Source organism: Cladophialophora bantiana, assembly GCF_000835475.1.
Source record: "Cladophialophora bantiana CBS 173.52 unplaced genomic scaffold supercont1.7, whole genome shotgun sequence".
In the NCBI taxonomy this organism is placed as follows: Eukaryota; Fungi; Ascomycota; class Eurotiomycetes; order Chaetothyriales; family Herpotrichiellaceae; genus Cladophialophora; species Cladophialophora bantiana.
The window spans coordinates 784,061-800,628 of NW_015971581.1; the positions used below are offsets into that span (position 1 = coordinate 784,061).

At 51.5% G+C, this 16,568-nt stretch overlaps 7 protein-coding genes across 7 annotated transcripts; 2 read left to right on the forward strand and 5 right to left on the reverse strand.

Moving 5' to 3' along the window:
- Positions 1-375: 375 nt before the first annotated feature.
- Z519_05285 (uncharacterized protein) lies at positions 376-3,567 on the forward strand (the record flags this gene model as incomplete). The annotated part of the gene is made up of 2 exons (XM_016763026.1): positions 376-2,541; positions 2,593-3,567. The coding sequence occupies 2 exons, from the start codon at positions 376-378 to the stop codon at positions 3,565-3,567; spliced, it is 3,141 nt and encodes a 1,046-aa protein (XP_016620639.1).
- An 850-nt stretch (positions 3,568-4,417) lies between these two features.
- On the reverse strand, positions 4,418-6,328 carry Z519_05286 (uncharacterized protein; the record flags this gene model as incomplete). The annotated part of the gene is made up of 1 exon (XM_016763027.1): positions 4,418-6,328. One exon carries the CDS (start codon positions 6,326-6,328, stop codon positions 4,418-4,420), a length of 1,911 nt encoding a protein of 636 aa, XP_016620640.1.
- A 193-nt stretch (positions 6,329-6,521) lies between these two features.
- Z519_05287 (tartrate dehydrogenase) lies at positions 6,522-7,613 on the reverse strand (the record flags this gene model as incomplete). Its single annotated transcript, XM_016763028.1, has 1 exon — positions 6,522-7,613. The coding sequence occupies one exon, from the start codon at positions 7,611-7,613 to the stop codon at positions 6,522-6,524; it is 1,092 nt and encodes a 363-aa protein (XP_016620641.1).
- A 2,492-nt stretch (positions 7,614-10,105) lies between these two features.
- On the reverse strand, positions 10,106-10,609 carry Z519_05288 (uncharacterized protein; the record flags this gene model as incomplete). Its single annotated transcript, XM_016763029.1, has 1 exon — positions 10,106-10,609. One exon carries the CDS (start codon positions 10,607-10,609, stop codon positions 10,106-10,108), a length of 504 nt encoding a protein of 167 aa, XP_016620642.1.
- Positions 10,610-11,642: 1,033 nt separating this feature from the next.
- Z519_05289 (uncharacterized protein) lies at positions 11,643-12,032 on the reverse strand (the record flags this gene model as incomplete). Its single annotated transcript, XM_016763030.1, has 1 exon — positions 11,643-12,032. The coding sequence occupies one exon, from the start codon at positions 12,030-12,032 to the stop codon at positions 11,643-11,645; it is 390 nt and encodes a 129-aa protein (XP_016620643.1).
- Positions 12,033-12,194: 162 nt separating this feature from the next.
- Positions 12,195-13,412, reverse strand: Z519_05290 (uncharacterized protein; the record flags this gene model as incomplete). The annotated part of the gene is made up of 2 exons (XM_016763031.1): positions 12,195-12,419; positions 12,993-13,412. 2 exons carry the CDS (start codon positions 13,410-13,412, stop codon positions 12,195-12,197), a joined length of 645 nt encoding a protein of 214 aa, XP_016620644.1.
- A 777-nt stretch (positions 13,413-14,189) lies between these two features.
- Z519_05291 (uncharacterized protein) lies at positions 14,190-14,562 on the forward strand (the record flags this gene model as incomplete). The annotated part of the gene is made up of 2 exons (XM_016763032.1): positions 14,190-14,451; positions 14,474-14,562. 2 exons carry the CDS (start codon positions 14,190-14,192, stop codon positions 14,560-14,562), a joined length of 351 nt encoding a protein of 116 aa, XP_016620645.1.
- Between the last annotated feature and the right edge of the window lie 2,006 nt (positions 14,563-16,568).

Sequence of the window (16,568 nt, forward strand, 5' to 3'; positions counted from 1 at the left end):
TACCTCTGCTCCAACCTTTGACTGTCCCGTCTTTCCTAAAGCTGGTGCCGCGAAAGAGGTCTCATCTTTACTCGATTGCCTCTACTCTGGCGATTGGCGAATGTAACCGCGGCAGTTTATCTGCCAAGGCGTGGGCAAAGCGGCAACATGATTTGCTGGGGGCACATCTCGAGATAAGGCTACTCAGTCTTTCTGGTACTATGGGGAGGCACAGCAAAACGCAGTCTCCGCAATGACCATCCACCCGTCGCACCGCACGAGGCTGACATGGCCTGCTGCAGTTTCCTTCGCATGCCGTCTCAGTAGCTCTGGATAGTGCATTCCCTCCATTCCCGGCAGAAGATGTCAGTGTCGTTTTCTGGTTCATGACATGACATGCCCTCATCCGCCACCTCTCCTCAGACCGCCGGCCAGAAGCGAGCGTATCCCGCCGACGAACCCCTCGTCCCACCACAACCACAGGATGTTGCAGGTGCCGCATCCGCGACCAACTCTCCTCCTCCCACCTCTGCTGCGTCGGCCACCTCGGCCTTCAGGAATGTCTCTGCCTGCAACCGCTGTCGCATTAGGAAGAACCGTTGTGATCAACGTCTGCCTGTATGCTCCGCTTGCGAAAAGGCCAATGTCCGCTGTGTAGGCTACGACCCTATCACCAAGAGAGAGATTCCTCGAAGCTATGTCTACTATCTCGAGACACGACTGGCGTACTTCGAGCAGCAGCTCAAGGCCCATGCGATTCCTTACAACGCCGGCGAGGTGTACAATGCTGACTCCAAAGAGCTGGGTGACCCGATTCAATCCCCGGGGAGCGCAAAGGGTTCTTGGATAGGACCACAATCCCCGAGTAATGGCTCGCCGCGGCCCATCAAAAATGAAGACTGGGACAAGAAGCAAGAAGATGCCGATAAGCTCAACAAGCTGGTCTCAAATATTGGCATGGTCTCTGTGCAAGGCGCTTCCGACGCCCGATACCTGGGATCTACATCTGGGATATCCTTTGCTCGGGTTGTGTTGGCTGCGGTCAAGAGCTCCGTGTCCTGCAACAACTCAGAGCGTGCTGGTGTCCGGCCCAGCCGTCCCCTGCCCAACATAGCCACTTCAGGAGGTAGTTCCATGAGAGATTCATACTTTGGCCTCCAGACCAAACCAACCATCAAAGAAGCCCCGTTCCCGGATCGACCGTTAGGTGAGAAACTGGTCAATCTGTACTTTGAGCATGCCAACCCGCAGATCCCCATCCTCCATCGAGGCGAGTTCATGGATTTGTTTGACCGTACATACTCGATCGACCCTTCGAAACGTACCAGCCGTGAACTCTACTTGCTCAACATCGTGTTTGCAATTGGCGCGGGCATTATATGGGGTTCATCTGACCCCCAGCCAAACTCTCAACAGGGTGATTATGGCCACAAACGAGCCAGACTGGCTATGCAGCAAGCGCAGCCCGAGGAATACCATGCCTCCGCTATTGTCAACCTTGGGTCATTTTTGGCTGCCAGTCCATCCTTGGAAGCAGCTGAACGCCCCAATGGTGATTTGGAAGAGCTCCAGGCTGTCCTGCTCCTGTGCAGTTTTGCCTTGCTTAGGCCCGTGGCTCCAGGGCTCTGGTACATTGTGGGCGTCGCCATGAGATTGGCCGTGGATCTCGGTCTGCACTATGAAGATGGTACAGGCATCGACGACAACATCGAAGGCCACCAGGGTCCGGCGACCACTATGGAGATGAAGCCGCCGGGACAGGTTGACGCGAAAGAAAAAGGCCGACGCGAATGGATTCGCGACTTACGCAGACGACTTTGGTGGTGTACCTACACCTTCGACCGCCTGGTCAGCACTTGCGTAGGGAGACCGTTTGGGATCACGGATCAAGTCGTCACCACAGAATTCCCCTCCCTACTCGACGACAAGTACATCACGAGAGCTGGCTTTTTGCAGCCGGCCTCACCAGATGAACCTACCTACAAATGGGTCTCCCACCACTATTTCCGCTTGCGACTGTTACAATCTGAGATCCTTCAAGTCCTTCAACATCAACAAGCGCAGCAAGCCCGTCTGAACGGCACCAATCGCCGCAATCAGTTCATGCACACCAAGCTGCCCTCACCTTTCCTGATCAAATTCGACTCATTTCGTTCCTGGCGACGAGACATTGATCAGCGACTATACGAATGGAAAGAATCGGCGCCGGAGCCGTCGGAGACCGGGGTCAGCTTCTCGGTGCAATTCTTAGAGCTCAATTACTGGCAAGCCGTCATTATGCTTTACCGGCAGAGCCTCAGTGTCCCAGCGCCTCTGGCAAACGAGTTCAGCCCGACCGAGGACGTATCCAGCCCGTCAAGCATAAGATTGGAAGAGAAAGAGGACGAAGATCTGGTGTTTTTGAAATGTGCAGAGGCTGGTCAGAAGACATTGAAACTGTACAGGCAACTTCATCGACTGCGCCTCGTGAATTATACGTACCTCGCCACGCACCATCTATTCATGGCCGGCATCTCCTTCTTGTATGCTGTTTGGCATTCACCAGCTGTTAGAGCTCGCTTGGTAAGACTCCTGTCTCTTTTCCAGTGTTTCCGCTTAACACGTGCCTCCTAGACACTAGATGATTTCGACTTCACAGTCCTCGCTGCAACATCGGTCCTGGGCGACCTCATGGAGAAATGCCCACCCGCAGAAGCCTGCCGAGACGCCTTCGAGCGAATGAGCAAAGCAACCGTCCAAATGTGCATGTCCACACCTGGATTTGGCTTCTCGATGGACCGGCGCGGAGAATACCAACCAAGACAACAACTCGCCCGACAGTCCAGCATGCAGAGCCAGTCCGCACAACCTCAAACGCAACCCATACCCATGCAAATTGACTCTTACCCTCCTGCGACGACTACCACCATGACTCGCATCTCTCCGAAACCAATGCCCAAACGACCACCGCCCAAATTCGACATGGATCTGCGCGAGCTGTTTCCAGATGATCTCGAACCAAGTTCCCGACCCTCTTACTCTTTCCCTCAACCACTCCACGGCCTCCAACAGCAGCAACAAAGATCACCGCAAGCATCCATGGCAATGGGGCTGCCGCCGCTGCAACAGCACCCGCAGCATTCTCCTCGTCAGCAACAAATGTCCCCTGCCTCAAGTATCAACTCGCAAATCAACAACGGTCTCGGCATGGGCACATCCAACAACTCCTTGCTCTTCAACCAGACTTCTGCCCAACAGCAAACCCAAACACAGCAGCAGCAGCAGCAGCAACAACAACAACAACAGCAACCAACGTTCTACATGCAGAACACATACAACCCCGACTTCATGTCCAGCCTGCCAGGCATGGACTTCCTTAGCACCACCATAACCGGAGGTGGCGAAGGAGAATTCAACTTGGACGTCGGCGGTGGATTGGATCTGGGCTTTGGGATGACGGGACTGGATTTCCAACACGATTGGAGCGATGGGCAGGGTCAGTATGATCTATTCGAGGGCTTTTTCTTCGGGAATGGATACGGCGGCAACGGGTTCGGCGGTGGGACCGGGAGTAGTGGTGGTGCTGCTGGTGGCGCGGCTGCAAGTTGATTCCTGCGTTTTACTGTAAGTGATTTGTGTGAAGCGATATCATATGGTTTTAGTAGGTGCTTTATCGTCGTGAAGATGCGATGCTCAACAGAAGGCGTGTGCCCGGAAAGGACTGTTCTTGTGATTTCCGACAATCATCCCATTGTGTTTTGTTCCATTTCATTCCATTCTCTACCCGGCCCTTTCCTCACTTTTTTATATCCATAGCCATATCCCCAGCCATCTGCCTCACTCCCGGTGATCCTTCCGCGTATCGGTGCCCCTTTCATTTCTCTACCTACATACGGTGAATTCAAAATCGGATCGTCTCTCGCAAATGGCCGGACCGATTAGCTGACTGGTTGGCTGGATTGGTGGTCGTTGGGGCCATTCTTTCCTGCGCCGGACCCAGATGATTGAGACGCGGTTTCTACGACACTAACGGCCTTGTGATGATCTAGATAGCATAACATACATCGCATAGCGGAGCGCGGGGACGGGGCATTTCGGTCTTGTTTTGTCTGGCAAAAAAATATCCTCGAAGTCGGTGCGTCGTGGTCGTGACCCCGGCCGTGGCCGTTTATTCGCCTGGAATGAAGGGTGTCTTGAGAAGTCTGCACGTGGCGTTGTCGCGGGGGTGGATGGGTACAGCACAACAAGTACATCGATAGGCGCAGATTCAGGCTCATTGAGCACTATCGAAGAAGGATCATGGTCCACGTGGTGCGGCAGATGATGTTGGCTGCCTAGAGCGGCTTGTCGGGATGGATGGGTTTTGTCACGGGATAGCTTCATTGCCCGGCTTTGCAAGGCTCTGAGCTACTTGTTGTTGTTGGCCAACAGTGTTGTCTATTGTGAACACTAGCTCTCCTCATCCAAAGCCTTCAAAGACGTCCTCTTGATTACTACCGGCCTTGGTTTGCTGTCGCCGAATCTGCTGAATCATCCGCGCAGTCTCAGCTTCATATGCCTTCTCGTCTTCCGTCATCTTCGCGATCCTGTCGTGTTGTCTTTTCGCCTCCTTTTTAGATCGCTTGACTTCTTTGTGGGCTTTGCGCTCGAGCTTTTCGGACCACGCTACGGTAGTGCCTTTCCGCTTTTTGGAGGCGGTCGCCTTGAGACCTATGGTCCCATCTTTCAGATCCTCCTCGAGCATCTGTTTCCGATGTTTCTCGCGCTGCTTATCCTTGTACCCATATTTATCCCAATCGACATCCTGCGCCTGGTACGGCGGTAGCTTGGTATTCTTGAGCTCAGCGATTTTTGGCATCTTCAATAATCCCCATGCAGCAGCGTGATCGTGCCAGTCAACCCCACTCAGGTTGAAGATAGATTTTGCTTCGTGCTTCGAATAGCTTCTGACCCAGCTGACAAATGCCCTCTGCCCCTTGTCGTGCAGTGCCCGATCTGCGAGGACAATTTTACGGAACTTCTCTTCAGTCGCAAGACAGTCATCATTTATCTCGGAAGTAGCAGGTTCGGTCAAGGGCTCAATGGGAGTATGTCGCACTTTCAGAAATTCCACATAGTCTTCCTCGTGAGGGAGGAGAAAGACCACGCTAAGGCCTTTACGACCCGCGCGACCTGCTCGCCCACATCGATGCAAAAATACTTTCGGGTCCGCCGGGGGATCAATCTGCACCACCAAGTCCACTGAGGGGATATCCAACCCCCTTGCTGCGACATCGGTAGTCAAAAGTACAGACGGAGAGACTGAGTTGGAGAAGCGCATGAAGTTCTTCTCCCGGACATTCGCTGGATGCTTACCATGCAAAGACACAAGCACGGCGTCGGAGGGCATAATTGATGGTAGCAGGGTCTGAAAGTAGTCCACTGCGGCACAGGTGGACAAATACACAATTGTCCGAAGCGGCATTGGATCGAACTGCTTCAGCAGAGCTGATAAGAAGGGAAATCTTTCTGAAGCTCTGGTCACCGCATATGCCATCTTCAAACTCGCTGGCGTCCGCTTGTCTTCCACTCCGTTTGCGCCTTTTACTTTTACTTCAACCTTCACAGGATTCCGCAGACCAACACGAATTAGTTGGTCCAGGGCTTCGCTCACACTGGCACTGAAGAGACCTGTCCTCCTCTCTTTTGGTAGGAGATTGAGAATCTTAGTGAGCTCGTCCTTGAACCCGTGATCGAGCAATCTGTCAGCCTCGTCCAGCACGAGAATTTCGAACGAGGATTTCGGATAGTAGACATCTCGCGAGGTCATAATGTCGACCAGTCGACCCGGTGTCGCGACCAGCACATTCGGAGAGGCCTTGAGAAATTTACTCAGGTCCTGCGCTGGTGTGGTAGAGCCGCCTACGAGCAGCTGTGGGATAACTTTCAGCGTTGAAGGGGGAAAACACTCTACTTCATTGTGTGCGTCTGAATCAGCATGTGCATCCAATGGTTCGAGCCCCGCGGCTGAAGGGGGGTGAAACCTCAGCAGTGAAACCAGAACGTTGTATATTTGGGTGGCCAATTCTCTGGTGGGAGAGATGATGATAGCACCGACATGGTGTCTCTTGATCGGCTCTTCCAGTCTCAACAACTTTTCCACTACCGGTATGAGGTATGCCAACGTCTTTCCACTACCCGTGACAGCTTCGACCACGACGTCTTTGTAGGCCATGAAGAGGGGGATGGTCGAGGCTTGGACTGGGGTCATGCGGGTGAAATTCAGGGCTGACATTGCTTCGAGGATCCATGGTGATAGCGGAGGCTTGAGAGCTTCCCATGTTCTGGAGGTCCTCCCCCTGGAGGGGACTGTCCCCCTATCTGGCGCCATGAAGCAGGAGTGAGACCGCAGACGGCGACAACGAAGTACGCAGAAGGGAAATTAGAGCACAAGATCCTGGCTCGCTGGGGAAAAAGAAATCGGCATTTCCTCGGAACATTATTTTTCATCCATATCGATAAGAGAAATCCTGCTGTTTTAGAAGCCCTGGTCAAGCCCTTGAGTGCCCGCAGCCTCGCTCTATTTACGCCAAAGCCAAAATTTCCTTTTCAATCGCCTCTCCAAAGGTCTTTGTGTTCCCCTTTCCTCCCATATCCGCCGTAATGACATTTTCTTCTGCTCGAGAGAGCACGTTCTCGACCGCCTTCAGTATCGCCGCCGCAGCCTCCTTAAATCCAAAGTGTTCCAGCATCATCTGACCCGCCCAGATCATCCCGACAGGATTGGCGATCCCCTTTCCAGCGATGTCAGGGGCGCTCCCATGTACCGGCTCGAATAAGCTTGGGAAATCGCCAGTTGGGTTAATATTTCCCGAAGGGGCTATGCCTATTGTTCCCGTGCAAGCCGGACCAAGGTCTGAAAGGATGTCTCCAAAGAGATTGCTGCCAACTATGACATCAAAGATTTGGGGCCTTTGAACAAAGTGTGCCGTCAAGATGTCGATGTGGTATTTGTCGACCCTAACTTCCGGATATGTTTTGGCCATGTTCTCAACTCTGGTGTCCCAATAAGGCATTGTAATGCTTATGCCGTTACTCTTGGTTGCGCTCGTCAGATGTTTCTTCGGCCGGCTCTGGGCCAATTCAAAGGCGTACTTCAACACTCTGTCGACCCCAGTTCTGGTCATTACTGTCTCTTGAATGACTGTCTCTCTGTCCGTGCCCTCAAAGATCTTGCCCCCAATACTACTGTATTCTCCCTCGGTGTTCTCTCTCACGATCCAGAAATCGATATCTCCGGGCTTCCGCCCTGCAAGCGGACACCGCACTCCCGGCATTAACCGTGCAGGCCGCAAGTTGATATATTGATCAAACTCGCGGCGAAACTTCAAGAGGCTGCCCCACAGACTAACGTGGTCGGGCACTTGGTCGGGCATCCCTACTGCGCCGAAGTAGATTGCATCAAATTTTGATAATGTGGCATTCCAGTCCTTTGGAAGCATGTCACCATGTTTCTTGTAATATTCACAGCTTGCGAAGTCGAATTCCTCAAACTCAAGTTCCAACGCAAAAACTTTTGCTGCGGCTCGGAGACATCGTACGCCATAGGGCATGACTTCTGTCCCGATTCCATCCCCAGGAATGACTGCGATTTTTAGTTTCTTTTGTTGAATCATGGTGATAATTGACAGGTCAAACAAGGCTTCTGACAAAATGAACAGCACGCTTGGTGGGTGAGGAGACGTGGATTCGAAGGATATATAACATCGTTGTCGGGCTAATTTTTCGCCGACAATCTTTTGGCCGATGCTAGTCAGCTATTGCGAAATCGGAGTCCTGGGCAAGGGAAATATCGCCGAAATTGCACCAATTAACAACAGAAGTGATTTATGATTTATGGCTTCGAGGATAGGTAATTACCTGGATTGTGCTGCTTGCCTCTGTGAGCACGCTGGTTGCTCAGAGGTTCGCCTTTCTTCTGACTGCTCTTATAACAGCGTGCATTCATCGATCCTGCAAGCACACTCCATACCCATTTCACTTCGACCATCGCTGCGAAACATCTGTTTAGAACCACAAATGGCGCAACTTCTGTCGAGTCGCCTCTTTCTCGTTTGACCAAGTGGGGTGCTAAGGCCTGGCGGTTGCCTAGTGAGCTGGATGCTGCCTCCATTACATAAGCAAGGCTGAAACCCCTGGTGTCCCTTGATCGGTCCTCCACACCTGGTTGGCTGGCTACCTCAGTCTCAGCCTCGGAGGGAAATGACCGAATATATCGTCGAATAGCACTGTTGGCCTTAGCAGCACCTCCAAGTGAGAATTCTTTTCAAAGGTTGAGCCTAGCATTGAAGCAAAGAGATGGCACTTCCATCTTCCTCCGCTGAGTGGATAACTGACCTCAATCATCCTTCCTATCATGTTCTCTTGAGCAAGAGGCAAGTCTCGTGGATACAGGACCCATTACAAAACTAAACAGCGGGAATTTTTATTTTCTCTAAGACTGGTGTGGATAGCGAATTGAATGTTGTAGGGCATAGAATACAAGACGCAGAATATATGGTCTTTCTGTCACTTGCATTTTGAGTGCTGGGAGGAGCAGCAGTCTGGGCATTGAGTGAAGCGGGGACATATTGTCGGAGCAGGAGACATAGGATACCAGAAAGGACCGGTGTGGTTCACATGACCCTACCAAATAATGCCGAGGGGACGTCGGTGAATACTCAGATCTCAGACTAACTAGAACGTTTTCGGGAGGTTTATGATCAAATCGGCGAAGAGCAGGGAAATGACTAACGGAATATTTGAAGGCGAGTTGGGAAAAGCTTGGTCTGGTTCTATATGCGAGCCCCAGAACTAGCTAATACGATCAGCGCAGTCAACCACAATGTTCCGCATCGCGCCTTTTACAATGTCAATGCTTCTCTCAAGCCAGGTCAACATCCCTGACTCTTGCCCATTCTCCTCTCGTCTTTGAGCTTCCTTCACTTGCCATCCATCGGGTATTGACCGTGCAAGACGCGCCTGACAACATTGCCGATATTTGTCTCGGTCTCGACGACGACGATGTGACTTGTCCACTGGTACTTGCTTCCCTGGAACCCAAAGCCTGGAGGGCGCTGCGGACACATCTGGCTCTTTAAATCTTGAAGAGCTACTGATATATCCTCAGCAGCGCGAATGAGCTTGGTCAGCAGGTTGGTGACGTCTCTTAATGCAGATAACGAGGATAGTGTTGGTTGTTCGATGGCGTTCTTGGCCCCGCTGCTAAAGGTGTCCTGTGTCAGGCTACTGGTTGTTTGGTTGTCTTCTTTTTGAGGTTATTTAAAGTGCCTCGTGTTTAGCTGCTGAAATTTTTGCAGACTGCTTGTGTCTACTAGTTGAAGATTGGGACTCCGCGACCGGGCTCATAGCAGCTGTAGATTCCTGTGGTCGGGCGACCAGCGGAAGAACAGCTTCCAGGGCAATCCCTCGGGTCTTGTGGCACCCGCATCTCATTAATATCGCTGCAGTCTCCCCGGCTTCATCTCGGGATCTTGCGTGACGGCAATACGTTGCTCAATATAAGCTGCGAAAGTTTCCAACTCCTTCCCGCATTCGCAGTATCTCCCGACGAAGACCGTGTTACACCTAGTGTCTCTTTTCCTGCTTAGAGTGGAGGGCTTTGGGTATAATCCCAGGTAAATATTTTAACGTGGCTAGTGTGCCAGTAGATGAGACAGAGCTGCCGAGGTATGGCCAAAAGCCCAATTACAAGCTCCGCGCTGCTGAATTTAGCTTTATCGTGTGCGAAGATGAACTTTTGATAGATATTAAGACGAAGCCAAGGGTTTCATTTTTATCGTTACAGGAAGCTCTTCCACCTGGGTTCATGTGGCTTTGTATGCCCTTTGCGGATCAAAGTTGGCACTCAAGAATGTTGTTTCGGAGGGTTGCTTCATACATTCTCATTTTCCCTTGTCCTGCCTCACGGGCTCTGGTAGGGAGCGGCAACCTTCGAGGTAAAGGGGGGCTGTTGTTGGTAACTTTTACTTCAAAGGCTCTGCCTTACCCTCTGGACGACGTTGAATCAGGATCGGTTCACCTTGAGCCTCAGTTCAGCGTACATCACCTCGGCTTAGGTGGCCCCCCAGCAAGATGATTGAATGAGGGACGGACCAATCCCTGATATCTAAGATACATGATTGACATTGGCTCTTGGGAACTCACTAGAGTCGGGTTTCAGTTTTGAATGGGCAACAGCAGGCACCGGGACTTTACCTGTTGGCGTAAACATAATGGATCGTTGATGCTCATTTGACCATAGACGTTCGCGGGAGTCGATTGATGACAGCCTGGATTTTGCTGCTTTGCCGACAAGCTCGAGGATCTGACCATAGACATTCAATTTTTCGTCTACAAACGCTTCGGAGCGCGTAACAGCAACAAGTGTAACAAACAGAGACCAGACATCCACTTTGGACCTTTGATTATACCCTCCATACCATATTTCCGGAGCCTGGAATATCGGAGTATCAGCTTGCGTCGTGGCCCACGCTTGTTCATTAGCAAGACCGAGATCCGCAAGCTGAAATATACATTCATTGCTGTTTCCCGGGGTGTAGAGAATGTTGTCGGGTTTAACATCTCGGTGAAATAGTCCTTGATATGCAAGGTAACCAAGAGCCTCCCGCATTTGTTTTAGGAGGCGGTTGAGAACGACTCCGTTGGAACGTAGATGAGGGTGCAATCAGAGTAAATCGTTGATGTTCCCGGCCTTGAGGGCCATATAAATCCGTAGAGTTCCTCTCTCCTGCTCAGAGTAGCCGAGGTACTCGACAACGTATTTCTGTCGTGAAGTGTTAGTATCTCAAGGATCAGTCTGATTTAATGACATACACGCGAAATTCTAGAAAGAATTCTGACTTCGCGATATAACCTTGTTCGTTGCTCAGACAATGTGTCATTGGTTTGTGGAGAATGGTCGATATTTTTGATAGCAACAAATCGCCCCGAATCAAGGTCCACCGCTTTAGAGACCGTGCCCAATTGGTCTCTTCCAAAAGCCTCTCCTTTCGTCGTTCTTTTGTACTCCGCTGCTGGAAGGCGTGTGTAGTCGCGCGTTGTACTACGATGGAAGCTCTGTCGGCCCGTTATGGACAGTCCGCGCTAGCGAGGATTCTATGCCCTTTCCTCCGCCAGTTGGTAGTCGTCCTTGATGACCTCCATAGATTTTCCGTTTTCACCCACCGGAGATCGAAGGTGTATTGATCTATTTTCTCGTCTCCGGCGCCGATGTGGTACTCTATGTCAGGAATTGGAACAATCTGACGTAAATTTCCGTGCGCTCGGAAGCATTTTGGCTTGAATTTGGTCGCATGACATCGAGACCGGTTGTGAAACATAGTTTCCTTCGATTCAAGATGCACTTCGAAAATTGGACCTTTGAGATAGACGATCCTGACAGAATAAGAACGGCATTTTCGTCCTATTTCCACAATGACCTCCGAACAGGGCATCACACGAACATGATAGCCAATTTCAAGGCCGAGTTCTCGCTCGATCACAGCATCCTGATCGCGCTGCTCGGTCCGTCTCCACCTGCATTGGTGGCGCGGCTTCCCACATCGCATGTTGATGCACAATGGCTGGGCCTTCAATATCAAAGATGCTAGGTTTAATAACCAGCATCAGCGCTAAGTCTCGAACTGTTACGTCGTTCAACAGGCTCAGTTGTGCTTCACTTCGCCGACCGAGGCTCGCTTACAATATTCCGAGCGGGATGCCACCTCCTCGGAGCCAAAAGTCAAGTCAATTGTTGAATCGCCGCCCTTCCACCAATGCGTGATAGTGCCGGGAACCGTAAGCAATTGGAAGTGGAAATCTTCGATGATGGTGAGTAGGGGTTGAGCGGCAGAGATTCCACGGTTGCCATGTCGATATGTTGTCGACCAAAGTGGGTGGTGTAGGTTGAAGTCCCCGAGCACCAGGAGTTCGTCGTCCGGGTTTGACCTCCTGATCGCTGCCCTCAGGTCAGCGAGTGTGCTGGTTCCTACGTCATTGGAGACGTTGATGACACGGAACTTATTGCCGGGAGTAGAATTGCTCATTTCCAGCATGGTAATGTCTTTCGTGGGGTGTGTTGCGTTCGATTTGCCTGGATCAACGCGTTTGTTAATGTAGAATCATACCCTCGTGGCGTCATCGTTGAGGTATACTAGTTGGAAGTCGGTTTTGAGAGGGTGGTAGGATGTTAGAATGAATGGGTTACCCCAGGGCTCTTAGATCGCGGGTACGTCGGATTCGCGAATCCACTGGTCCTGGAACAGGCGCGCAAAGACGACGTCTCTTGACTTCTGGACGTTGTACTGTAAGATGCGAAGCTCCTGGTGTCCTACCATAGATGTGGTGTCGTCTGAGCACTGTTTGCGAAAGACTGACTCCGGTTGTCCAAGGATTAGGTGGACGGCCTGGAGGTTCAGAACCCGTTTGACGGGCTTGGGTTCCTGTGTAAGGCATAGAGGTCCATCCTGGAGTAGCATTAACCCATCTACCACGTGGCTCATAGTATATGCTGATATTTCTTTGCGTATATCTATTCCTCTTTAGGTGTCTGCCTAGCTCCGATGCATTTACAAAGTAGTCGCCGCAGTACATACACACTTTTATGCATCAGGCGATGTTCTGCTCCGCATCTTTTGTTGGCCAACTGCTATTAATGCCCTGTCGTTCTGAGCATTGGCAGCCCTTGTAAACCACCCATTGGACCCAGATGGGGATCAGTGACCTTTGAGGTCGGAATGGAGGTTTCGTCTTCCGTGATGTGAGGTAATCACTTGTTGTCGATGTCGGTCATTGTTGTCTAGCCAGTCATCAGCGTCCTAGAAGCCAAATGCTTCGTCCATTTAGTCCATCGGCTGCGGTTGAGGTTGGCTGTGCTCCGGCGCTCAAGCAGGTGCAAAGGACTCTTCCGTCACTCTTGCCTTTACTTCTATAGGCGGGTCGAGTTGCTATTGTGCGGGTGCGGGCTGCGTCGCTGGTGTTGCCCAATCCTCTTCGATCGATCGAGGAACGAGTACCTGTGTAGTTATTCCTTCTGTCGTCGTGCCCTCGGCAGGTGCCTGAGCCGTTGAGGGTGTCGACACTTGTGATGTCGTTTCCACAATTGGTAGTGTGGCTGATTGATTGATCAGTAGAAATGTCTGTAGCCCGGCATATATAAGAGTGTCGATTTCTGATTCTGTGAGTCTCGTCGTCTCTTTTAATCGTGGGGTTGTCGTTCGAGCTAGGAGCAGATTTTCCTGGGAAGCGTGCTTGCGTCGTAGCATCGGTGTTATTATTGTCACATTCTTTCGGTCGTGTGGCGTTGTCTTTGGAAGGTAGGTGCCAGCAGATGCTTCGGATCTGTTTGGCCCGTTCGACACGTCCCATCTCCTTCCTGGCCGGGTAGGCATTGCTCCATGAGCTTGAACTGGCCCTCTCTTCTCAGAATCATCCATGTATACGGACCCATGGCGCATTCTCCTGGAAATGTTTCGATGTTTTAAGATGCTGTCTCAATCCTGAGAAGACTACAGCATTACAAGCATCGGAGAGGTCGATATTCAAGCTGAAGTGCTCATTGATGATGTGGAGAAGGCATTTGAAAGCAAGGGCAAAGCAAGGAGCGTCGATCACGACAGCCAGGGAGTCTTTTGCGCCCGTTCTGACACTATGGAATTGTCTGCTTATACGGCATCAAATTCAGTATTGTATAAATAGGAATGGCATCGCATATGTTCGCGTCGTCTTTTCCAGAGCTATAGGCGCCACTTTCCATCCCATTGTCCCCCGAATCCTCAACTCTCGGGCTCGGTCATCGCATCATGGCAATCTTTATTTGAATCTCTACGAACTCCTTCAACTGCATCTGACCTTGACCAAACTTGCCATCTGCGCAACATGCAATCGGCCCCGACGTTGCTTCGAGACTCCCACCCATTTTGATGATACCTGGGATGGCTGGATCTTATGACGGATCCTAAGGAAACTTGAAAAATCTTTCTTCCCCCTCCGTCTCTCCGACCTGCGCGATTCCCGACGGACGTCGATTCTAACTCTATCACCCTTCCCGACGTGTACGCGACAATAAAAACACTTCAAGAGCAACAGGGTTAAGAGATGGACTGTGACGTACAAGTTCGGGGCAAGAATATTGAAGGCATGCCGGCTCCGCGGGAGGCAGAGGTCGCCACCTTCGATGACAGCTCAAGGGGTCAAGTGGTGTCCCCTACAGTATGGCTCCGCCCCAAGGCAATTTGGACGTGTTGGCGAAAGTGACTTACTTGAACGAAAATTCCGCGGTCACTGACGAGGCGCAAGACTTCGTAGGTTGTACTACGTGGATTTTCCTGCACTTTCCCAAGTTATCTGAGCAACCATGCCTCCTCCCACCTCCTCCCAAGACCACCACCTCAGGCCACAAACGAGAACGAGTGAGCGACAACCTTGGCATCCCCGACGAGGGTGAAGACAATGACGACGGCGCTGAGTTTAACCGTGAGTCTATCGTCGTAAACAGACCTACCAACTTTCGAACTGCCTTTAAGAGCCGACGGCTTGATCCTGCCCCAGTACGACGGACGATCAGGAGAAGTGTCCGTCGCCTAGGATGGATGCCTTCGACGCGGTGGTCAATTGGCTCGGGACCCGAGACTGCTCACCGGGATGAGAGGTCACGAAGTCCAGAAGGACAGTGTCCACAATGCGGTAACACTGGCCACTGTCGCTGCCCGCGATGCCCTTCCCACGTCGGTCGCGTCTGCCGAAACTGCGAGAGCCTCAGCATTGGGGCACGTACATCACCGATGTCTCACACGAGATGAACCTCAGATTGACGGTATGAAACAGTGCTTCGGAACTCGGCCCTGCTTGGCATGCGCCCATAGCCCTGAAGGTTGTTCATATGACGGGCCCGACTCCGAGGCGGATGACCATCGAGGGTAAACGCTATTGCAACGGGAAGCATCGCTTGAAGTGTCGGGAGACAATTGCTCGGTTGCTGTCAGACATACGGGCACAGAGGAGGAAGAGGAAACACCATATATTGACGGCTCAGTGAAATGAACCCAGCATGTAAGTCGGAGGAGGAAAAGAATTCGCTCCAGGAATTCGCTCCAGAGCCGGGGCAAAACAGCCGGAACAATTTTTAGACACCGAGTACGTCCCAATGAATGTAGATCCACCACGTTCTAGCTTTGAATCTAGCTAAAGTGTGGGAGCAAACTTGAAAGTCGGTACCCTGACCAGCCACGTCGGCGCCCTTCTCGATCAAGACCTGTAAAACCTTTTCATGGCCTCCCTCCGCTGCCGCCTGTACTGCGCTCTCATAAAATCCACCCAGGGCGTTAACATTTGCGCCTTTGTTCAGGAGGATTTGCATCACTTTTCTCGTCCCCACGGTATGACGCCGCTTGTAACACATTGCCATATTATCCCCCATGAGCATTGACGTCCGCCCCTCTGTCGAGGAGTATCTGCACAACCTCCTCATAGCCCGTGCGTGATGCTCCTTGTAGGGCATTGCCATACTTTCGTCCTTGGGCACTCACCTCTGCTTCTCTATCCAAGAGTATCCCCACCACTCTCTCGTGACTACCTACTGATGCTGCTTGTAGCAGAACGCCACAGCATCCTCCTTGTGCATCTGCTCCACTGTCGAGAAGTATGTGTCTTTTCGTGACCGCCTGTTGATGCCGCTTGTAGCGCGTTGCCGTACTTTCCTCCGTGAGCATTGATGGCTTGGTCTTTCGACTCCAGATCGGCGCGCCCTTCAAGAAATCTTTCGACCTTTGCGTCATGTCCAGTGTCTGCTGCGTAAAATAACAGTGTTTGGCCGTAGTTGCTTGTCGATGCCTGAATGGCACCTTTTCCGAGTCATATTTTCTATCACGTGGCTCTGCCACACTAAGACACTAGCCCATTTCGGGACTAGCCCTGGAACCCCTCTCTTTCCTTTAGTCTCGAGTCCTTCTGACTCTCTACTTTCCACTAAAACGGCTTGACCACCAACCTGGACAGGGTCATTGTGACCTTTCTGCCCGTTCGCTAGCCTGAGTTGTGATAATTTCGATTGCTGCCTCGTGTTCTGGATTTTTTTTTCTCTTGATGTACGAGGGCGGTGTGCCTGGAAGAGTGCCTGGAAGAGTAGCTCAAATTTAGTCAACGCTGCAAGCGCTTATTAGGATACGAGGTAGAAAGGAAATGAACATGCCAAGGCGTAGTAGGTGAGGCCTGATCTCCCTTCATAACATTCTGAAGATTTCTCTATCTGTTCAAAAAGGTTACAGATGCTGCTTTTGACCTCCACCTTCCACGTAATCTACCTAGGATCAATTCGTGGCGACATCTTCTCGACCGTGAACGTAGCTACTGCAAGCGTTTTCCACGCCTCTCTTCGCCGTGGAGTTGCTTTTGTGGAGCAAAACTTGGTGGTTGGCGAATGCAGCTTGGCGACGACCGACTAGGCAGGTGCCTCGGATGATTTGACCAGTTGCAAAGTTAAACCCCCACTACCTACCCTTGGTGCCTAGGGCAGTCATTAGAATTTCTCTTTGGCGGTGATGGTGAAACAGTTTTGGTGGTCGAGGGGCTTACCAGGGTAACGATACGAGGTA